General features: G+C 42.9%; 1 protein-coding gene across 1 annotated transcript in view; it reads left to right on the top strand.

Moving 5' to 3' along the window:
• Nucleotides 1-22392, top strand: part of Ufd4 (ubiquitin fusion-degradation 4-like) — a 34850-nt gene extending 12458 nt beyond the window's left edge. The window contains 31 exon segments of the mRNA XM_074093206.1: nucleotides 141-356; nucleotides 612-744; nucleotides 824-954; nucleotides 1037-1152; nucleotides 1242-1371; nucleotides 1648-1788; nucleotides 2192-2390; nucleotides 2729-2951; nucleotides 3266-3565; nucleotides 3688-3885; nucleotides 5107-5205; nucleotides 5208-5401; nucleotides 5831-5981; nucleotides 6775-6913; nucleotides 7213-7382; nucleotides 9594-9707; nucleotides 10192-10304; nucleotides 10659-10794; nucleotides 11094-11228; nucleotides 11818-12001; nucleotides 12799-13030; nucleotides 13495-13574; nucleotides 14501-14699; nucleotides 15351-15491; nucleotides 16282-16405; nucleotides 16749-16944; nucleotides 17367-17491; nucleotides 17584-17699; nucleotides 18129-18339; nucleotides 18800-19186; nucleotides 19793-22392. Coding sequence (XP_073949307.1) covers nucleotides 141-356; nucleotides 612-744; nucleotides 824-954; nucleotides 1037-1152; nucleotides 1242-1371; nucleotides 1648-1788; nucleotides 2192-2390; nucleotides 2729-2951; nucleotides 3266-3565; nucleotides 3688-3885; nucleotides 5107-5205; nucleotides 5208-5401; nucleotides 5831-5981; nucleotides 6775-6913; nucleotides 7213-7382; nucleotides 9594-9707; nucleotides 10192-10304; nucleotides 10659-10794; nucleotides 11094-11228; nucleotides 11818-12001; nucleotides 12799-13030; nucleotides 13495-13574; nucleotides 14501-14699; nucleotides 15351-15491; nucleotides 16282-16405; nucleotides 16749-16944; nucleotides 17367-17491; nucleotides 17584-17699; nucleotides 18129-18339; nucleotides 18800-19186; nucleotides 19793-19930 — 5171 coding nt within the window. The 3' untranslated portion in view covers nucleotides 19931-22392.
• The last annotated feature ends 1786 nt before the right edge of the window (nucleotides 22393-24178 follow it).

Raw genomic sequence — 24178 nt, 5'->3', positions numbered from 1 at the left:
CACTGAGCGAGCGATGCGAGGCAACATTTTTAATCCGATTTGGGACACTGCGTCAAACTAAATTCTACTCCATGCGGCTGCTTCGGTGGAGCTACACGCTCAGTGTGGCTGAGGTTAACTTAATTCTTGTATCCTCCCAGGTGGTACAGAGGATGCTACAAGCTTGTCAAGCAACGTTGCGTACTCGTGGGGTGAGTGGTCCCTGTGCCGTGGGCGGGACGCTCTGTACGTGTGGAGCGACGCGGCCGCGCTGGAACTCAGCACCGGCTCCAACGGCTGGTTCCGTTTCCTACTGGATGGCAAGCTGGCTACTATGTACTCCAGCGGAAGCCCTGAGCACCAAACAGACAACACTGGTGAGTGGGTCACGTACACCCGGCCTTACTAGAGCTCTTTAATCCAATCGATGGAACATCTGTGCCGCTCAATTTTGCTGGCTGGCTGGCTAAGCAGAGGCGCGGCATACAAGCTTGAACTGAAGGCCAAATTATTCATCCATAGCAGCATAAAATCTCAAACAGAATTCTATCAATTTAGCGTCATGGCAAGCGCTAGTTGGGCTGTCAGATCGATATTACTTTCAAGATATTTAATTTCGTTGTTGTTTACAGAAAATCGCGGCGAGTTTATCGATAAGCTCCAAAGAGCCAGAGCATCAGTTAAGAACTCTGTGCCCCAACCAATACTTTCAAAGCCTTCCCATACTAAATTGATTCTTGGGAATTGGTCGCTGTCTTGTAAAAAGTAAGTATTGCTAACAAATAAAATTCTTTTCAAATGATAAATAATCAATGAAGTCTTATTTTATTTTTCAATATTTTAGGGAAAAAGAACTACAGATTCACAATACTGATGGACAGCAACAGACAACTTTGCTCAGAGAAGATTTGCCTGGGTTCATATTTGAATCTAACAGAGGCACAAAGCATTCCTTCACTGCGGAAACTTTCTTAGGCAAGTAACTTGTTTCGATATTGTTATTTCATTTCATTTGTTTTTTGTTTCTCATATGCTAATGAGTTCAACGTATACGTAGGTCCTGAATTAGCAAGTGGTTGGACAGACCGTCGTGCGACCGCGGCAAATAATGCCAACAATGCTAACCAGAGGCGGTCGCGGCTATCCGCTAAAACTGAAGCACTTAAAACACAGGTATTTACTACTACTCAATGGAGTGTCTTTGGATCATATATATCAATTTTTTCTTTCTTAACATTGGTTACTAATAAAATGTGTGTTAGGTGGGCGAACGCGCACGGTCGTTGTACTCCCGACATCTTGCTGGTGCAGCGACGCGACAGCCGCGTGCGCCGGTCGCAAGACTTCGCGCTTTGCTGGGACAACTGCAGCGTTGTGCCACTCACCCTTCCAGTAAGTTTACCCCATCTTTTTCTTTGGGTATATATTTTTTTTATATACAAGAGGGTGCAAACGAACATAATGTAAAATGTAAAAGGCGACTGATGTGACGGTGCATGGGCACTGTTGTGGTATACTGTGGGGCAACTTTCCCCTTGCCGCAAGGGGAAGCCACCACACTATTTTCCCCAAGAAAGTCGTCGTCAAGTAAGCGATTTAGAAGAGAGATCATGTTTTAAATTTCAGCAATCTTTATGATTGTGAAAATGGTAATTGTTGATATCGCAGAAGACTGGGAACAGGAGATGAACGAGGCACTAGAACAGCTGAGCGAGTTGCTGTGCGGAGAGGAACTGCTCTCCGCTTACGAGCTGCATTCGTCCGGCCTCGCGCCTACGCTGCTACAAGTGCTGTCGCCTCAGCCAAATGGTGAGTAGCTAATGGAAAACTGTGATCACTTGTGACGGTGAGATTTAAATTGGTCGTAGGGAGATACAGGTGGGTCAGATGTTTTTTTCATGTAGTTGTTTTTTAAAATAAATGGCTTCTGACCAATGAGTATGGTGTAGGTTTGTCTCGGAACCTGTTCAGTTTTTGAAAGGCTATGGTCTCCTATTTATGCTATAGGCGACGTCTGATGTCGGCTTCAACGTCCCGATTGACATCTGAACGCACCGCACAGCGTCGGCAGCCACTGCACGTCAATATATAACTCCATGCCAATACTCGTAGCATTGTGACGCAGCGTACGACGTGACGCTGTAAGCGGCCGATGGCTCATATAGGAGACCATAGGCTAACTAATGAATGCTGATCGCGCGTGTTATTCCAGAGCCCGCAAGCCAGACGCGTGCGCGCGAGCGCGTGATCCGCGAGTGGGTGTCCCGCGACGAGAGCCTTGTGGGGCTCGCGCTGGCCACCCGGCTGGTCGGCGTGCTGGAGAGCGTGGAGCGGCTGCCCGTGCACGCGCCCGCCGGGGACGTGCCGCCGCCGCCCACCACCGCGCTCCACCACCTCACCAAACGGATCAGGTACTGGAGACATACTGGAGAAATATAAATTACAACTACGTATCATACCCTCCCTTATATTTGATGAAATAAACCCGGATAACTCACGTCTAAAATCTAGTTTAGCTCGACTGTTTCGGGCTGATTCGTAACCCTTCCTCTGCCGTAGCACGCGACACGTTTAAAAGGATGTCTTCGGAGGATTTTTTCTGAAGAATGTTCTAAATTCATAAGCTACCTAAATTGTGACGAGGAACCGTGTTTTTCAGTAGAGTCTTAAAAAAAAACTGCTGAAGTTCACACACCGAAAAACAGCAATACAAAAAGAGTCGACTCTAATAGTATTTCTTTACCATCAGATTGCGCGTAGTCCGCGCCAACGACGACGGCGGCGAGGAGGCGTCTTCCAACAGTAGCAACAACGCTGGCCGCAACCTCAAAGTGGAGGCACTGACTACCGTGCGTCAGCTCGAACAGTTTCTCGCCAAGTCCGTGGCTCGCCAGTGGTACGACATGGACCGGGCTGCATTCAACTTCGTGCAGAGGATAAAAGCCGAAGCGCCCATGGATTTTGTTTATGATGTAAGTATAATAGAAGTGGCTTTTGGCCGTGACTGCGGACATTCCTTTTTTACAGATTGTTTTTTTTTGGCAAAAAAAAACTTTTCTAACCTTTAAAAATTAAATTATTACCTTACCAATTCAGACTGTTTCAAGTGTGGACCACTCTTAAAGCTGTTTGATAAGAGTTATTTCATAAGGGCTGTTCACAATTCAATCGCCTTGAACGAATAATTTTTCAATGCAATCATATCTTCAGTTAATCAAGAATATGTACTTAGATGCAGACCTACATTAAATTTCAACCCTTGCTCCAACTTTAATATTTTTTCTAGCACGACTTCGACGAAAACGGCGTGCTATACTTCATCGGCAGCAACGGCGGCACCTGCGAGTGGGTAAACCCAGGCGCGCACGCACTAGTGTCCGTGTGGTCGTCGGACGGGCGGCAACTGCCCTATGGCCGCGCGGAAGACGCGTTGTCCCGATCGCCTGAACCACTCAACGTCCATACTAATGACGATAGACGCGCGTTCATAGCGCTGGATTTGGGACTGCAGATCGTGCCTACCGCGTATACGCTGCGGCATGCGAGGGGTTATGGACGGTCCGCGCTGAGGAACTGGCTGTTCCAGGTATGTTGTACATATTATAGGGAAGACTCGCAAGAACTCGCAAGCTCGTCCGTTTAATACGCATACTCAGCCAGCAATTGCCTAGTTCCATGCCACGAGAATAATCTACTATTGTGTGGCAGATGTCCGCGGACGGCATGACTTGGTCGACGCTGCTGGCGCACGCGGACGAGCAGGCGCTGCAGGAGCCGGGCAGCACGGCCACGTGGCGGCTGCGCGCCGACGCGCCCTACCGCTACCTGCGCGTGCAGCAGAACGGGAAGAACGCCTCCGGACAGTCGCACTACCTCTCGCTGTCCGGGCTAGAGATATACGGCAAGGTGGGTGCCAGTACTACCGCAAGTATAAGTACAGTCTGTAGCCTGTCGGAACAGTTCGTATTTATCTTGCTTTCTCATCATCAGTTTCTTTCTCTTGCTCAGCTTCAGTAAAGTTCAGTAAGCTAGTTGAGAAAACAAGATAAATATGAACTTTTCCGTTAAAATACGATGGAAAAACATTATTCAAATGATGTATGTACTACCATAAGTATAAGTATGTACCATCGACAATCTTCGTCCGTGCAAACGGGTGTTGATAAATGCAGAATTAAATTGAATTTAAGCACCATTTTTTTTGCATTATGCAGAGCATACAATATGCGATGACGGCCGTACTCCTTTTTCCTCACTGTTATGACAAAACTCGACCATATTTGTCTGAATACTCTGTAAATTATATAAATTTAGCTTTCGCCCGCGGCTCCGCCCCTAATCACTTTTGACATTTGAAGCAAACAAATAAATAAGTGAAGCTAAATATAACTTTGTAAAGTAGACACTACTGGTAGACATAATAATATGATCCGGTAAAGATCGCGCAGTCATTGGATGCGGGAAGCACAAAGTCGATCGTTGTCGACTAATTGGTAATGGGGGTAAGGTTCTGAAGCGACGATTGTTAAAATGGCGTATGTCCCTTCTTCTTCTCTGTGCTTAAATATTTTATTTCCTATCACTTGTTGGCTATCTGTAAAGCATGGATTTCCCTTTTATAATATTTTTTGACAACCAGATAGCCCAGTGGTTAGAAAACCTGACTAGGAAACTTGAGGTCCCAGGTTCGATCCCCAGTCAGTGCTAATATTTATATAAAAATACAAATGTTTGTTCTCGCGTCTTGGGTATTTAATTATGTATTTGAGTATGTATCCATCTAATTACGTATATTATCCGTGATATTCATTTATTTGTTAATAATAATGTTTTGTCATCTTATTCTTCTTCTAACAACGCGAAAACTTTAAGTTTTCGTTTGTCCCTGAGGGTTTTGAGAATCTTTTTAGATTAAATTTCATTTATTGTCAAAAAATGTATCAAGATCCCCATATCATACATTGAATAGTATCAACAGTTTGCCCTTTCGGACGTACAATATTGTTGGTCTTTAAATTATATGTAATTAATTATGTTTAATCTTATACGAGGTAGGTTTACGATGATCGACATTTTAGATGTACGCCGGTTTCGAGCAGAGCACAGAGTAACCGTGTCGTGGTTTAGGTGGTGAGCGTGTGCGAGACGGCGCCGCGGCAGTGCGGCAGCGCGGGTGCGGGTGCGGCTGCGGGCGCGGGCGCGGGCGCGGTCGCGGCGCGCGGCGGCGCGCGGGCGCGGGCGCGGTCGCGGGCGCGGCGTGCGGCGGCGCGCGCTCGCGGCGCTGGTCGCGCGGCGCGCGCGGCCTCTGCGCCGGCGCGCGCGTCACGCGCGGCCCCGACTGGAAGTGGCGCGACCAGGACGGGCCGCACCCCGCCACCGGGACCGTCACCTCAGACCTGCACAACGGGTGGGTCGATGTCAGGTACGTCGCCGCCTATAAATAATGATACACATACAGAAACATGACAAGACTTTGACAATGACAACTTATTAATCATAAGTTAATATTAATCTTTATTTATCTTTCATAAAAAGATAAAGCTTTTGAAAGAGGTTGTAAATTCATTTACAAAAACAATAGTAAGTAGTAGGGTGACAAAGAACTTTAGTTAAAAATTATTTGACTTGATTGTGATCGCTATCAATAACCGAATTTATAAAAAATGTTTCTGATCACCGATTAAAAAGCATCATGTATTGTCTTTTTACTCTAATGTAATTACTTGAATGCCAAAGAAATTACTGGTATAAGACTTGAGACCAATCTTTGAGTAATAGTGCTTTTAATCCTCTTGTTCATAAGACTATTTTGTCAATATTTCTGAATGTAATGTATCGAGGTGTATCACAGGTGGGACCACGGCGGCCGCAACTCGTACCGCATGGGCGCCGAGGGCAAGTTCGACCTGAAGGTGGTGAGCGGCGGCGCGGCGGAGGGCGCCCGCGCCGGCCGCAAGAGCCACTCCACGCCCAGCCTGCCCATCGCCACCGCCGTAGACCAGGTAACGATACCACGAAGACAATATCAGTTAGACAAAAATCGGTCAAGTGCGAATCGGGCACGACCCCCTTTAATTTTTAACTTTATTTTATTTTTAGTATTTGTTGTTATAGTGGCCACAGTATTTCATAATCAGTGAAAAACTATTATGGCTCAAAAGATAGTCCTGTGACAGACGGACGGACAGACTGACCGACAGACAAACAGACAGACGGACAGATAGACAGCGGAGTCTCAGTAATAGTGTGCCGTTGGCACCCTTTGGGTATGGAACCCTAAAAACTACCTGTCTCTGAGAATACACTAATGACTGACGCCTGTCAGTCATCAGTATTTTCTGACAGAGACCTGACTACAAAATAGTAATAGTTTAATTTTTCCATTTGAGTATAGAACCTGAAAAATGAGAGAACTGTGAATCGGACCTGATTCGGAGGGTTCAGTACAGTCAAGGGCAAAGATATCGACACGGCCAAAGTTGTAATAATATGTATACACGACCTTAATGTTAAGTGCATAAAGTCGTGTATACATATTTTTGTAACTTTGGCCGTGTCGATATCTTTGCCCTTGACTGTACCACCACGGCACCGTACAATTGCCATTATAATGATAGAGAAAAAGAACACCGAAAACGACTAGTCTCTTATAATGTGTGAATAAACACGTAATACGAGTTTATTTCGGCGTTTTTTTATTTTTAAAATGCACTGAATGAGTTTTTCACTGAGTCTCAGGCCAGTAATAATAGTGATTTTCTAACATGTTATTTAAAGACATTTTTGACCGTTTAGGTGTCAGTGGCCTCAACGGAGCAGGCGTCGTCCGCAGACAACATCTCTGGCGAGGAGATGGCCAGCAACATGTCGCGCCCGCGCATGCACGCTACCGACCTATCCGCCATCAACAACTCCACGCACCATATCAATACTGGTGAGTACCTACTGACATTATTTATACACTTATTTATAACCGTTGAAGAAGAAAAGTCCTCGAGAGGCGACCACGACGAAGCGTTGGCAGGCGTCCCACTAGCTGGACCGACGGCATCGTGAGAGTTGCGGGCAGCCGGTGGAAGCTAGCGGCAAGTTGTCGTTCATTGTGGCCTTCTAAGGGGAGACCTTTGTTCAGCAGTGGACGTTTTCCAGCTGATGATGATGATAATGATGATTAACATTTGCAGGCCGCGAGCGAAAAAATATATCACAGAAAACCTTTGTCTTTGTTTTCAGATCTCGCAACAATCGTAGAATCTCTCACTCTGGGCGCAGAGGGCAACAACTGCATAACGGAATTAGGCGGGAATTCGTTCACGAACATGGAAATGGGTCCGACGAGTATCACCGACATCACTAAACCTTACCCGGCTAAAGAACCGCTGCCGGAAACGAATTCTCAAGAGGTTAGTCGCATACACCGTATTGACTGTTACGTAAGAGCTGTGTCGGGATTCTGCATATGTAGTTCGTTAGTTACAGGAGAACTCGATAAAAAACATAGGTCGTTCGGTGCCACTGGTTCTCGTAAATGTCAGTAGTGCAAATGAATGCCCCTTAGCTTTATTACGATTGAGCGCTGTTTTCTTTATTTTTTCTTGTTAAAATTTTCACACTAAGAAGGTTCTAGTTAGCCAGAGTAATTAATAAACAAATCTAATGGAGAACTCGTTTTCAGTGCACCTACCTTATATTTTGATTGAAATATCATACCGTTTGTCACTTCCACGTTTAAGAAGAATGCAATGACACCTCATAGGTTAAAATCCATCAAGCAATTTGTTTTTATGCTGCAGAACGTGTACATAGTAGAAAAACATAACCCTCCTTTGTGGCGGCAGTCGGTAAATATAGGGTTATTGGATGTAGGAGCGCGAGGCAGCTCGCAACAGCGCCAACGCACTGTCGTCGGGCCCGCTGCTCGTCCTCCCGGCCGCGCTGCTCCAAGAACTGCGCGCGCGCGCCCATCGCATACACATACAGGTCTTTGGGACCGGCTCCACGCGAGACGGCGCCAGTGCGTCTGTCTATAATGGTGGCTACACACAAGCGGTCCGCTACTGTTAGCTCGATAGTATCAGATGATCAACAATTTCAACAAAGCTAATCTGAAGCACTGCACTTCTTTGCCTTATTTAGCTTATTGTATACGCGACAAAGCCGAGCGGTTTTTTCCTAAACATTCATAATAATAAATAATGAAATGCCTATTATATAATAGTATGAGATAAATAGGAAATGAGAAGCTAGTCCGCTGATTTTCAGTTTCCAACCAGACTAAAACTAACTTATATTATCATCATCTACATATATGCGATTTTACCATCCGTCTTATGTGTGTAGCAACCATACACAGAATTAATATGTAACAGTAATAGAAATGTGACACGAGGTTAACGCTAGCAGCGCAAGAAAAAAAAGGCAATTTTTCCTGCTCAGTCTTTGAAGATTTGCCGCAAATGGGATATTGCAGTGGTTGTACTTCAAAAAAGATTAAAATACTACAAACGTCGACAATCTTCCTCTGCGCTTCTTAAGAATTAATCCAATAAAGATTTTGTTGCATAACGTGTAAAGCAGAATGAAATTACAAGTCAAATTTTTTCTTATTTAATTTCGAATGACAACTGACGTTGGGCAAATGCGGCAGCCGTGCGATTTTTAACGAACTAATTGCCTTATACTAAAAAAGCAGCTAATAAAAAATTAGAAAGGTTAAAGCCACGACGCGACATATAGTAACATTTATATTCCTGTTATTGTTAGTTCTGTGGTCCATATCCTTTTTGCCCTATAAGTACGATTCGATCGTTACGATCCATCATTCAGTCTGAGAATTCTACGTGGATGATATTGTCAGTTTTCACAAGTTTCGATAAGTCGGAACGATAAATCGTATTCCATATGGACCTCCTTAGATCAGATTTATTGAATCAGTTGTTACTTTGCGGAAGTCCATATCAATGAACTACACTAATTTACAATTATTTTTTGTAATTTAGTGTAGTTTACCCTAAAATCAGGCGATGTAGGGAGCCGGAGTTGATAGTACAAGAACAGATGTAGCGTAACAAGTTGTGGTGTTATTAAAGAATCTGAGACTATTAAAAAAATCGGCGTAGATTTATATCGGTATTTTCACTATGTACATACTTTGATATTTGTATTGATTTTGTTGATGTAACATACATTATGTTGGTGAGTTTTTTGTGTAAGGTGTTTAATTTGTAAGTTCATTATTGGAATATTTCATAAGTAAAACGTAATGTAGTTTTTGTTCTAGCCTTGTCTAATAGTCTGTTAATGGAGCGTAATAGCGAAAACGCTTTCACTTAAAGGAGTTAGTATATGCCATGAATAATTGCCACGGATCTATATTATCTCGAACGCACCTCGTGGAGGTTCTCCCTTGATCCATTCAACACTCATCACATTCAGTTGTCGCTCGCGTTGATCCACTTGCCCCGCGTCTCGGGCCTCCCGTTATTTGAATCCGTCAGTACGGTTGACTCTGACCGGGCGAGAGGACAGCTCGTCTTCCAAACTCGCGCTCGCGTCGCCTCGTTGTGCCTCCTGGAAATTGTGACGCTGAGTTTAAAATTATCGTGTTATTCCAGTGCGAGGACAACGAGAGCGGATCCGGACAGTACGAAGAGCATAACAAGAAGGACGGGCAGGCCGGCAGCGGCTCTGGGACCATGAGCGCCAGCGAGCCCGACCTTACGCAACAGGTAACAAAATCAACAAAACGCATCAAAATATCGAATCCAGTAATCAATCCGGTGGTAGTTAACTTGTCAAAACTTTGACGTATTTTCAATGAGAAATCTGTCAAAATGTTATTGTTGCTAAGGAAAAGTATCCGTGGAAAAATTATAGGGACTGGCCATTGAGAATCACGTGGCTGTTGTGTGGCAAGAAATTGTCACCGAGCGAGTACAGTCACCGTCAATTATGTCGGATAGCACAGTTCACAATAAAACATCTTATTGCTCAGTTGACTGTACGAATAGAGTTGCGTTAGATGTGTTGAATACTCTGTGCAATCTAATTTCAGTGGTCAGGAAAAGAACAGTATTTCTTCATAAGGATCCAGGTAAAATTCATAAGTTATCGATGAATTATTTTATAAATCTGTAGATGCAGATTAGAAAGTCTGTATTTCTCAGCATTAGTTATTATTTAAAACAAAACTCTATTAGAGTATTATTTTAGGGGGCTGCGAGGCTGTTGGAATCGCTGGGCGTGGGGCGCGGCAGCGGCGCCGGCCGCGGGAACAACCCGCAGCGAGCGTCTCGCACCAACCACTCCACGAGTCTTTTCCCGAGGTATGTTCATTTGTGCTACTTTATGTACACCAATTTGACCATTTCGGTATATTATGCTTCAGATGCATTGAATAAAAAAAGCCACTAGTGTTATTAATTATCTAGCAATTTACTTATTACTTTTTGTTCTTAATTACTTTAGCGATTATAAAATCTCCAAAAGATTTTAATTCGAAGAATACCTTGTAAAGTTTCATGTAAGATATTTACAAACAGTTAATTTATTTGACGTTGGCTTGGAATACTTTGAAGAGTATAATTATTTTTCACAGTTTATAGCTTTTGTTAACAACGTCAAGTTTACAAAGATATTCCTCTCTAAATAATTCTTGAATGTTATGTTATACGTTGTAGTTTGGTGCGACTCGCCTTATCAAGCAACTTCCCCGGCGGGCTGCTGTCTGCCGCGCAGAGCTACCCGTCGCTCGCGCCCAATGCACAAAATGCTCTCACCTTATCCCTCACTTCCACTTCGAGCGAGAGCGAACAGGTGAGCTAGTCTTGTGTGCTAAATTTGACATGGATGTTTCCATGCAACGCTAATGTACTTTTTTTTTTAGAAAAATCCCGAATTTCAATTGAAATGCTAAATCTAAATGCTAGTTTTCGTAGAGTCATGTGGGGTAAACGTACCGTGTACGCAGTGGGTAAGTGTACGCAATCCCATACATTTCGGACACTCCACTCCACTCCACATCCACTGCGTACACGGTACGTTTACCCCACATGACTATAAATTGGTACTGGGTAATGCTGGGTAATGTTTCTAATATGCTGATGACGAGGCAGGACGGTTGGCAGGTGTCGCTGGAAGACTTCCTGGAGTCGTGCCGCGCGCCCGCGCTGCTCGCAGAACTGGAGGACGATGACGACGCCGACGACGCCCTCGACAGCGATAAGGAGAACGAGCCCACCTACCAGGAGGTAAGAAACTCCCAGCAGTTAATAGAGATCATTCGCACATTTAATCAGAGTTTTTACTGATAAGTTTGCAATAAAAAACGCCAGAGAATCATTTATCGGCTTTCAATGTTCATTCAACGTCAACTTGATCTTTTCGGCCTTTATACGTCCCACTGTTTTGTGTCTTTCCTTATCTTCTCCTAGGTTTAGACGACTTCGGCTATACTTTTCACGCGTACCCAGTGCGGATTGGGAACTTGACACTCACTATGGAATTGCTTCGCAGATGTATGCAGCTTTCTTCACGATGTTTTCCGTTAAGCTCGTAGTAACTTTCGAACCTATCAATCTCTCAAAGGGCCGGCAACACACATGTGTTACCCCCCCGGTGTCTATGAGCGGCGGTGATTGCTTCCCATCAGGTGACCCGCATGTTCGTTTTTCCCCCCTTGTATAAAAAAAATCGCATTTTTTCTTCATATTTGCTGATATTGATATATAAACAACGGTCTTATTGCAAAGTGTACAATGAAAGGGATCTCGCACACTCTTTCTAGTTTCTCCGTATCACTTTACCCAGAGTTTAATAAAGTTGCTGTCTTGCATGCAGGTATCGCGCAACCTGTTGTCACTGATGGAAGAAGAGGCGTTGGAGGCGGTCCGCGGCGGGCTCGGCGGCGGCGCGCGCGCGCGGCGCCCGTGGGACGACGAGTTCGTGCTCAAGCGACAGTTTTCCGCGCTCATACCCGCCTTCGACCCGCGCCCCGGACGGACCAACCTCAACCAGACCGTCGGTAAGTACTTCCCATCCTGCCGTCCCGCTGACGGTTATATTATTTAATACGAGAGTGAGAGGGACGGTACGATATGAACTTCGATTTTCGAATTTCGTAATGCCCCCCCCTGATATCGCTACAGTTGTAGTGCATAGTGTATTTCCATCGGGAAGAGTTGAAATATGACGGCACACAGAGTGTCAATTAATTATTGTATTAAATGACTGATGTTTTCATATCCATTAATATGGAAAATTATTTAGTGTCAAAAGTCGAAACGGCTGTACGATGAGTCACCATTATCACCATCGTCCACTGTTGGACATAGGCCTCCCCCATAGACCTCCAGTTGCTTCGGTTGGAATCGGCCTGCATCCACCTTGAACCCACGGCTTTAGCCAGGTCATCTGTCCATCTCGTTGGTGGGCGTCCTACGCTGCGCTTGCCGATCTGCGGTCTCCAGAACTCTTGGCTCCGTTCTATCCGTTCTCCGTGCTATATGGCCTGTCCTTCTTCAACGAGCTAATTCGCTCGGCTGTGTTGGTGACACGGTGTCGGTACGAAGAGTACTGAAGCTAATAAAGGCTAAAAGACAGTTGAATATCGCTAGATGGCTTTATTATCGTGAGGTTTTTTAGACGTTAGTGTTGCTTGCAATTGGCGCATTCAGTGGCCTCATTGAGAGAGCACGACAAATAAGAACTTGTCCTATAAAATACGATAGAAAACCATTATGCACTACATCTGTAGTTTCAGCAATATATCGTCCTGATTTAGTAACGATAGTGGTATGGATTGATCTGATTCCGTTTCAGATCTCGATATACCTTTAAACGACTCGTCGGACTCCGAGGACGCGGAGCCGGCGGCCAGCAGCGCCGCGGAGGCCGGCGCCCCCGCCACCAAGCTGCCGGCGCTGCGGCTTGTACTTAGCTCCGGCACCGCCTCGCTGCCGCTCGAGCGGCCCTCGTGGACCGTCTACCGCGCTGTCGTGGCGCTCAACTCGCGGCTCTCCGCGCAGGACTCTCATAGGGATACTACTTACACGTAAGTGTTAAATCATCATCCCAGCCGTATATAACGTCCCACTGCGTAGGTGTAGGTCCCACGCGGGCCCAGTGCGGATTGGGAGCTTCATACACACTATTGAATTTCTTCGTAGGTTTGTAGGTTTCCTCACGATGTTTTTCTTCGCTCTCATGGTAAATTTTGCATGTAATTTCGTTTTCGGGATTGATGTGCGAAATTACATGTTATTTTAAATTTACCGCGAGCTTTTACGGTAAGTGAAAAAAATATCTGGAAAACCGCACGCACCTGCGAAGCAATTATATGGTGTGTGCAAACTTAAAAGTCCCCAATGAGCACTGGGCACGCGTGGGAACAACAGATCAAACCTTCTCGTTGTGAGAGGAGGACTGTGTCCGGTTGTGGGACTTATTAGGTTCAGAGATGATGATGATGATTTTAGCTGTTTTACGTCCGGTTGTTAATTTGATGTTCATTTTCAGATTAACGTATAAGGAAGTAGAAGGAATGGAAACCTTCGCCGCGTCAAGTGACAGTGAAGACGACGAACCCGGAGATCCAGGTATGTAATTTTTTTTTGTACTGTTGGACACCTGTGCATATTTGTAAGATCCGATTGTTTTCTTCAAAAATAATGTCAATTGGACTTTATGGCTAAGTACGTTAGTGCGTTTTCAGAATTTCAGATATTTAGGGAGCATTTTACTTACACACTTCAATATTTTAGAACTGATTTTAATTATACACGCAAATCGTTTTCCGTGTTCGATTTCCGAAGGTGTTTATTAGGATATCGTGAGACTAGCGCAAATTTTTTTTTTCATTCGAAATGTATACTTTAGTACGGACGGTTGAATTGAACGGTTGAATTTCCGAACACGTCAAAAAAAATACAGGTTTGCATTCGAAAGGTACGTACAAAATTGGTTCCGTTCAGTTAAAAAGCGAACACGTGCGTCAGTTAATGTATTATATTGATTTCATACATTGAAATGTCCGAATACGGTAAATGAATTCGGAAATCGAATAGCGAAAACGAGTGTTAACGAGGGCGGCCAGCCTTCAGCGAAACTCCGAAATTCTATATTCGAATGTTCGAAGAAGAAGACACGTCTCATTCTTAAATACTATTAGGGCATACATTCGGAAATCTGTTTTGAAATTTCGATTCAAAATATCGATTCGGGATATCGAACGCACTAAATCCATACAAATCTATGGACCTACAGACACAGTTGTTTTCCGTTCGAACTTTTCTCTGATTCGGAATTCCGCATGGTGGCCTGTGCTTTCGGAATTGAAATAAACGTAGGTACGTGTGTGATGTATTTACGGAATCCCGAATCGATATTTTCGTATCGAAATTCCGAAACTGAATTCCGAGTGTATGGGGCCGCCCTCAGTGTGAAAGGAGCGCACGTTACGAAGTTCCAATTGTGAAATTGTTTAGTAAGAGGTGTGCATTGTGCATGTGTTGTGTGTGTACAGAGCGCGGCGTGAGCGGCGCGGAGGGCGCGGAAGGCGCGGAGGGCGGCGCGGCGGGCGTGTGCGTGCGCGTGCTGCGGCGGCTGGGCGCGGCGGCGCCCGTGCTGCCCGCCGACGCGTTCCTCTCCACCAAACTCACCAACAAACTGCACCAACAGCTGCAAGAGCCGCTCGCGCTAGCCGCCCACGCCGCTCCCAGCTGGTACGTATATGACATTTTTTAACGCATCAGGTTTCTTTCATACAGAAACTAGCTGCCCGCGACTGTGTCAGCGTAGAATTTGTTTGTCGCTATCCCGCGGGAACTATGCAATTTACCTGGATAAAAACTATCCTATGTCCTTCTCCGGAACTCAAACTATCTGTATGATGCATTTTTCCCCCGCATTTATAATATTAGTTAAAGTGAAAGCAAGTTTCCTTGCGGTGGTTCTTAGCTATGTTTCATCAAAATCAGTTCAGCCGTTTTTGAGATAATGAACTTGAAAATGACAATGTCGGGATTTTGTTTGGGGTGGAATGCTTTTCTTACTTAGCCAGTGCGATATCACAAAACGATCACGATTTAGTTGGTTCTATAGCACATCTTGGTCAAGAGAACCATGTGTATTTGTGTGACGGTTTTGTTTAAAATAGTCATTTGAAAAAGTATTATTCGTCTTTTCATTAACCTATATCACTAACCTAATTTATTGAATCGGGCGTTACTTTGTGGACGTCCATATCAATGATCTATAAACAATTACTTTGCTCACCCGCGACCTTAAAAGCCCCTTAAAGGGACCTTGAAAGTCGCGGTTGTTTATAGTTCGTCACTAACCTAACCTATTACTAATATGAAAATGTACCGCAGGTGCCAGCAGCTGAACGATTGGTGTCCATTCCTGTTCCCGTTGGAGACGCGGCAGATGTTCTTCGCTTGCACGGCGTTTGGAACCTCGCGAACTATAGTCTGGTTGCAGGCGCAACGCGACAGAGCGCTCGATCGTCAGAGGTAAGGAAGCTAGTCAAGAATCTAAGAAGAAGAATCTTGTATATAAGAGTAAAAGGGAGATCTCGGGCGCATTATGTAAGAGAACATCGTGGAAGAAGCTAGGGTTTCGAGCTATATGGAGACAAATCATTGAGGGAGGCAAGACACAAAGGGTTGTAGTGCGGCGGGAAAGAGAGTACAAGAAAAAAAAAACTGCTTGATAAGCCCCCTCTGTACTACGAATAAATAATTAGTCGGGAAGCGTAACTCAGAACAAATTACAAACAAAGCAGGGATTGGTTCGCGCGCGTGATGCAATGCCTTATGCACGACAAATGACGCGCAGAACATTTTTATTAAAGGCACTAAGCTAGTTCACACGGGCCAAACTAAAGATAAGCTTTTATTTTTATTTCACCCGTATGTCTCGTCCTGGTACTGTAATCAAAGTGTCTGTCTTGCAAGTTAAATTCGACCAACTTCCAGTAGTTGGATTGACTTGAAATTTGGTATACTTATGTAAATTGCGTGACATTGCAATAATCTGGTAGTGAGATCCTGGTAGTCCGTTCAGGATCGTCCCCACAGGGCGGAACTCTTCAACGGTTAATAGCATCGAATTGAAATTTGGTATGTAAATGTAGTTTGTGTGACATACAAGTAAGTACCGTCAACAAAAATACAGTCAGCAAAAAAAGGCCTTCAAAAGCTTATTTTCTAACGGAGTTAAAATTCCTGACTTATTATTTATTCGTAGCCTCTGTAAACATCGCAACTAGACAGATAATAAATAACAAAGCCACGTTTCCAGGGCGGGTAACACGGTGTCGCCGCGACGCGCTGAGCTTGAGGCCACGGAGTTCCGTCTGGGCCGCTTGCGCCACGAGCGTGTGCGCATCCCGCGACACCCGAACCTGCTGCGCTCCGCTATGCAGGTATGTTCTTGATTTAAAGCGAAACCACTCGATCCAAAGCAGAGGTACAACCTCAACCTATATTACATTTGCGAAAATGAATTGGAGTACAAAATGAAAATCGGCTAAATGAGCGGTCACGCGAAAGCTCAAAATACAGAGACTTTGCGTGGAGAGCATTCGGTAAAATCGTTATGCTTACGGCACGTCACTTCAATTCCGTATCGTCTCCATATTTTGAGCAGCAGTGTGGCCGTTCCTTTAATCTGTCAAATGAGGGGAATTGTCCAATGCCTACGTGAATTGGCACCATTCGGGAACTGTTATGTAAGCTATGGCTTTACCCTAGTGACGTTTGATTCAGGTGATGCGCGTCCACGCGGGCCGCAAGTCCGTGCTGGAAGTGGAGTTCGCCGGCGAGGAGGGCACGGGGCTGGGGCCCACGCTGGAGTTCTACGCGCTCGTGGCGGCCGAGCTGCAGCGCGCAGACCTCGCCATGTGGCTGCATGACGGACCCGCGCCCAACGCGCCCGCGCCCTACCACCTCGCGCTGCCGCACGGTAACTGACACATTCATCGTTATCAGCACACGGACGTCCATAGACCTCCAGTTGCTTCGGTTGGAAGCGGCCTGCATTCACCGTAAGCCGCGGCTTTAACCATGTCATCCGTCCGTCCCATTGATGGGCTAGAATTTCGGGATTAGGTCAATTGATGTCAACTGTCCTTTGTTTTTTTTCAAAGACAACAGTAAATAAACACTGTTTTTATCTTTGTCAGCCAAATTAATTTTTAAATAACAGAAAAGTTTGATTTTTAGTTGCTTTGAGTGAAATAATATATGGACAAATTGGATAATTTACATGCTCCTTGTATGATATGATAGAATTACCCATGGTTAGGAACTTGTCTTTTAAATGTTACTACTGTCGACAATTAATAAAGCCATTACACTATTTTGAACAAATTAATTATTTTTCAGAAAAACCTCCGGGCTACTACGTGACGCCCGCAAACGGCCTTTTCCCAGCGCCGCTCCCTCAAGACTCTCCAATCTGTGATAAAATTTGCAAATATTTCTGGTTCCTAGGGGTATTCTTAGCTAAGGTAATTATAATTAAGATAAAATCCAAAAATGTTTTATAGCCGTTTTTATTTAATGTGCATATTATATACATGTAATGCAATTTATTTCATAGGTTCTACAAGACGGCCGGCTGGTCGATTTGCCGCTTTCGGAGCCGTTCCTCCGAATAATGTGTGGCGAAGAATTGAAGAATGAACATCTACAGGAGATTGATCCTATAAGGCATAGGTAATGACAACGAACTAATATGTAAACAGTATAAAGAATGTGCTATAAGAAAGGTTTTCAATACTGCCGGAAATACTGCGGCAGCCGCGCGAATTGATGCCGAGCTCTTGTTAATTATTTCTTGGCGCCCTAAGACGGCTTCGTGGAAGCCGTCAACCGCAAAATATAGGGAAGGGCCTTTACAAATCTATGATGGTCCAGTGCAAGTCATCGCCACTGTGCAATGTCCCATGATGAGGGAATGGATTTGTGTAGGTACAAGGAGGAATGTGTTATAATATGTTTCGTCCATTATTCTTTCAAAGGGCTAGCGTCTTTTTTATCTTTTGCATAGACTAAACATTTTAATCGATGTAAAAATTGCGTGCATGTAGCTTTTAAGTGGCCATAATGGATATCTGTGAACATATTCGTCCGGATTGTGACCAGGTTCCTGCAGAGCGTGCTGGCAGCGGCGGAGCAGTACGAGGCGCTGGTGAGCGAGCCGGCGCTGGGCGCGGCGGAGCGCGCGCGCCGCGCCGCCGCGCTCACCGTGGACGGCGCCACGTTCGACCAGCTGGCGCTCAGCATGGCGCACGTGGCCGCCCGGGACGACCCCGCCGCGCTGCAGCCGCTCTGCGACGCGGGGGAGCACATAGAGGTACACTCGAACCAATTTGATTTCTGTCTGACCCACCGTAGAACGTTATCACAGCAAGTGTCATAATAAGTTCCCTTGTCACGCAATCCGATGTCACAATGACTTTCTCAAGAGATTCCTGAAAATATTATAATATATAAATACAAGAATTGCTCGTTTGAAATGATTAGATTTGATAACACCAATTCAATTAAAGTAAAACTACTTTTAAAATTTTAAGACGTGATTCCCTCACGGATTTTGTTTTACTGAGCTGTGACGTCACTTTTTAGCCAACTCCAATGACTAATTATTTATTTGTTTTAAGCAACTAAAAATCCAATTTCAAGTTTCATTAATTTTCGGACTAAGATAGCGTATTTTTATTAGAGTTACGTTTCGAATTTGTTGATAACTTAATTTGTATGTCTTCAAAGATTCAGTTGTGAGGACAAGTTTAGCAAACGTTTTTCCATTACAGGTCGGGCCACACAACGCCCGCGCGTATGCCGAAGCGAGCGCGCGCTGGATGGTCCGCGACGGCATCCGGCGGCAGGCGGCGGCGTTCCGGCGCGGCTTCGCCGGCGTGTTCCCGCCGCGACGGCTCCGTGCCTTTTCGCCAAGCGAGCTACGGCTCTTACTCTGCGGCGAGCGTGGCCCCGCCTGGACCAGAGAGTTACTGCTACAATACACGGAACCCAAGCTGGGGTACACGCGAGATTCGCCCGGCTTCCTACGGCTTGTGGATGTGCTGGTTGAGATGTCGTGGCAGGAGCGGAAGGCGTTCCTTCAGTTCGCGACCGGCTGCAGCAGCCTGCCGCCCGGCGGGCTTGCTAACTTGCACCCGAGGCTCACTGTTGTCAGAAAGGTATGATTCTTTTAAGACTTTATTATACTTAAGGGCCGGGTATAAGATTGTCCAGTTGCCCGGGCAACGCGATCTAGAAGACGCCGCCTGCGTTCAAAATATGGCAACGTTGAAAAAAAATAATTATAATATCAAAGGGCACTATATAAATGACAAACGACTTGCGTGCTTGGTTGGTTAAGGTCAGCGCTGAGCACAAGTTAAATGATATGTGTAAATGTGACGCCGGTCTTTTGTTTATGTGTAGTTAGTGACCAAGAAAAAATAGTAGTAAACAGATGAAAAGGGAACTAAAAATTCTTATTCAAAATTATTGCTATGTTCGCTTCAATCTGCTTAGATTACGTCATAAATGTGACATTTTAATAATAATGTAATTTCTAATTTCATTTCATTGTCTTTCATAGTTCTTTGATTATCTTCTTAGCAGCAGTTATTTTAAAGCTTGCTTTTATTGATACTTAAAAGCATTCTAATACCATTTTAAGCAAACTAGAATCAAATCATTCTATGCGATGCGTTGGTAATAAAACGATATTCCGTTACTTATTGTCCTAATCATTCGCATACGTGATTCCATGGAATAACCCCTCGTTTTCCCTGCAGGTGGAAGCAGGCGACGGCTCGTACCCATCAGTCAACACGTGCGTGCACTACCTCAAGCTGCCAGAGTATTCCTGTAAAGAAGTTCTGCGCGAACGCCTGCTCGCGGCCACCAACGAACGCGGTTTCTACCTCAACTGAACACAATATCTTACCACGCGCTTAGACTAAACACGCTAGCGTAAAGCCTGACCTACACTGTGAGTTACATAGCGGAGTTGTCGAGCAATGGATATATAAGTGTTCGATCAGTCTCTCGAATGTAACGCCACTCATATTATATTCCACGCGCCGAGTAATTGAGGCTTAAGAATAAACAACTAGAAACGAAACCCAGGCGCATACATACACACACACACACACGCGCACGCGTTTAAAACCCTTTTAGGCACTCGCTGCTAACTGCGACTCAACAAATTAAGCGGTTATTTTTTGTTTTTATTAGCTCAAAGGCATATTAACGACGTTTTTTCGTTTAAAAAAAAAATCATAAATGAAACGATGTCGGATTTCACCTCTTACGTCTGTATTCTTATGATCTTGTTCTTAACACAACACTTTTTTTTCTGCGGCAGTAAAAAAGATAAGACAATTTTCTAGCAAACATTTAAATTATCTTCTTTGAGCTTTATGACTTTAAACTGTAAGCTAGTTATAGCTAACTTCTTAACAAAGAAAAAACGTTTGATTGGAAGGCAGTATCAACGATGTTGTGGCAATTGCGAACGTGCTATCGCTGTGTGTGTGTGTGTGTGTGTGTGTTCTTATCAATGGGGGCTTTTAGAGTATAAAATGGAACTTGAAATGGCAAAAAATACGAATGAATTTAAAAACAAGGCAACATCAGACGTGACGCCACGTTTTGTTTATTATCATAATAAACTTAATTCGTAACAACATCTTTGGCAAACGGGCATAAAGCTGGAATTCTGGTTAAACATTTGATTGCCATTCAGTGTTATAGGTGACATTGTGCGTATTATGCGTAGCACGGGTTGACTTTGTAAACCAAACAATATACCTAATTATGACGAGATGCATTGAATACTTTTAGTATCAGTACAATTCTCGTATTTTAAGTCTACTTTGAGTCTACTGCAGTATTGCAGTGAGCGGTATTGGCTTTTGGTTACCAGCTTGCACCCGCGGCTTAGCCCCCGCTGCCGATGTGGAACTCCATATTCCACAGGAATTTAGCTTAATCCGGTCTTTTTCCTTGGCTACATCATCATGGAAACCTCTATGCAAAAATTCAGCTTTCTAGATCCAGGGGTTTTGCTGAGTGTTGATAACTCGGGTTAGGATTTATATTTTTATGTATTTGAAAGAAGGAAAGATAGATAGAAAGAAAACATGACATGCACTTTTTGGTTTAGTTAAATTAGAATTTTAATTATAAAAGACCGCTGCCAGAATCTTTAGCTTTTGCGTTACACGTTACTATAATCCGCGCACAAGGAACTTGCTTTTTTTCAAGTTGCTTTTTAGCAAAGTACTGAATAGCATCGTGGTGGTTTTATGTCTCCGTGTGTTTTTGTTTCGTTTGACTTGAATTCAAGATTTAGCAGTGATACTGTTTAGTAAATGATGGATACTATTATACAGATGGACATTTAAATAGGTAGTTTAAATGTTGTGGGAGGTTATCATTTACCTAATAGAAAACATCAGTCATGTTTGTGACATCGCAATATAGTGAAAAAGAATACACACATTTTTTTTGGGTTTAATAACATAGTTTTAATTTTCATCCTATGTAATTCGTTTTTTAATTAGTAGAATTGAATTATACGCGTGCATGATTGTACCCAGATGGAAGATCTATTACTACGAATGTCATTGTAGAGACAAAAAGTACAATGATAATTGATAACTCCTTTCCGATTCCTTTGTATCTACTTACAGTTACTGTCTTAAATTTGTGTTATAAGTTTTGCTGCTATACTATTATAAGAATTGATTAAAACTAATGTAAGAGAGGCTTTTGTTTTGTTAGTGAATGAGTACTTTGATTAGATCTCTGTGATGTTTATATTCATTACACGACTTGCTAGAATTAAATTAACAACCAGATTTATAACATTTAAATTCCCCTGATCTTTCACTAATTAAAATTGTGTCACGTTTAATAATATATTAATATGCATCTGATTCGGTGCTTCCATCATGGTGTTTCGCGATCTTATTAACTAATAACCATGTATCGAACGTAATAATAGTAAAAGAGTATACTGTCTATAAATATATAAATATTCTTATTACTTATTACGATTAACTTGCTGCTACTTTACGTGAATATGCACTTCTGAGATATAAAACGTTGAAAATGTAATAAGAAACCAAGAGAAAGTATAAATTCAGGGTGTAAAACACTTAAAAATATGTACTAATTATATTTTAGCTATGTTCCTTTTATAAAATAATTAGTCAACTGAAAGTTGGTATTGTGATGTATTGTATGAATATTTACGAATTGAAAAATATTTAATTTAACATAATTAGGCAATTAGATTAAAAAAAAATATTAACATTACAGCAACATGTAGCGCTCCAATCATATTTGTTGTTGAGGATTGTGTCAATAAACTAAGCAAAAATTAAAAGCGTTTTTCTCTGAGTTTCGCCGACCAGAACAGCTAGCCGCAAAATGATGAACGTACGCCGCGCCACAGGTACCCATTTTACAAACAAGCGTATCTTTTTTGCGTTGGCTTCTATTTCGTTTTTCATTTCCTCCCGAACTGTAGTAGGTACATTATCTTATCATTAAGCGTAATAACAAGTAAGTAAACTGGCTACGCAATGGTTTTCTGCCATTTGCTTCGGTGAAAATATCTAATACAGGAAATTTGATTTTTAAACATCGTAGCTGCTCTGTTATTATTACGTCAGTCTTAGTCTTGGACTATGGTTGACTTTTGGCACCCTTTGATTGACGGTTTCTACATTCGTAAGGTATTACGTCACTACATTGAAAAAATCTCGTATCTAAAATCAATATGTCAACAAAATTGAACCTTGATGTAATGTCTATAAAGTTCACTCTGAAAAATTATCGATTTTGAGTTTTTTAAAAGTAGTGACGGTTTGCTTTTTCAGGCATCCGAATTTATTTTCAATTCGAACGTAGGTCACATATAAGTCAAATTATACATATGTTATATTATGACTAGGGCCCGGAATTTTGCTTGCGGCTATTTCGATAGTTTCCAACTATTATCAAAGCGGTTAATTTATCTAAATAAAATAATACTTGCATTAACAAAAATACAAACTAAAATATAGTTGCGTAGAAAAACCAGAAAAATAAGACCAGCGCTGGGAATCGAACCCAGGTCCTCGGCATTTCGTGCCACGTGCTATGCCACTATACCACCACTGGACAGTGATACACACGAATTTCTCCTATGCACCGCATATCTCAGCTAGATATGGTCTTATTTTTCTGGTTTTTCTATGCATCTATATTTCAGTTTGTATTTTCGATATAATACTTGCAAGCATTATACCTACTTACGTTATCTATCAACTCTTTAATATGTGTAATATATATTCGTAGTTAAAGTGATTTCAATAAGACAATTTAAAAGTACAGTAACAAATTGAATCATGACCCCAGGGTGAAACATTTTAATAATCAATTTCACTATGATTTCCTAGGCAAAAGTATGAGATGTCAACATGACAACAGTAGCACAAAGGTTCCACCCTGCCTGGGTCTTCAATTTGTTCGACTGTACATCTGAAAGTTTGAGGAACCATAAATAAAAAAAACTGTTGATTTTCGATAACATCGACGAAAAGTGATGCGTTCTCCCTACAATCTGTCAATAGCCGCACGCAAAATTCCGGGCTCTAATTATGACTATTTTTTCAAAAAGTGGTCCATTTTCCAATTTTTCAGTTATCCTCTTATTAAAAAAAAATCCTGACGCTATTTCACCACAAAAAATAAGTAATATTGTTTTTAAATATATACAAAACCTTGTGGTAAAAGTGATAAAAAAGTCAGATAATCTTTGTTGTTGGATCCAATAGAAAGTTTTGATGTAGTTACAAAATTACGTTTTTTTCCTCACAAAATCTCGTGACGTTTTCCTGACGTCAATAAATTTTGTATGTTTCATGTAGTTTATGTTTTATGATCACGTCTTTAGGGTTAATAATTTCTTGACAAAACTGATTTCTTGTCAATTTCATGACGGGACAACTTTTTGAGAAATACTCTTATAACATATGTATAATTTAAGAGTAGACTAATTGGACGCTGTTTTGCAATACTGAGTCAACCCACTGTCATTTTGCAATACAATGTCAACTGTTAAAATTATTTTCTAACACAAGAGGCCCATTTCACGAAGCTACAAGTTACAATTTACAAGCGGTAGT

Source organism: Choristoneura fumiferana, chromosome 10 (assembly GCF_025370935.1).
Source record: "Choristoneura fumiferana chromosome 10, NRCan_CFum_1, whole genome shotgun sequence".
Lineage (NCBI taxonomy): Eukaryota > Metazoa > Arthropoda > Insecta > Lepidoptera > Tortricidae > Choristoneura > Choristoneura fumiferana.
Note: the sequence above shows the minus strand (reverse complement) of the source record. Positions and strands in the feature narration are given on the sequence as shown.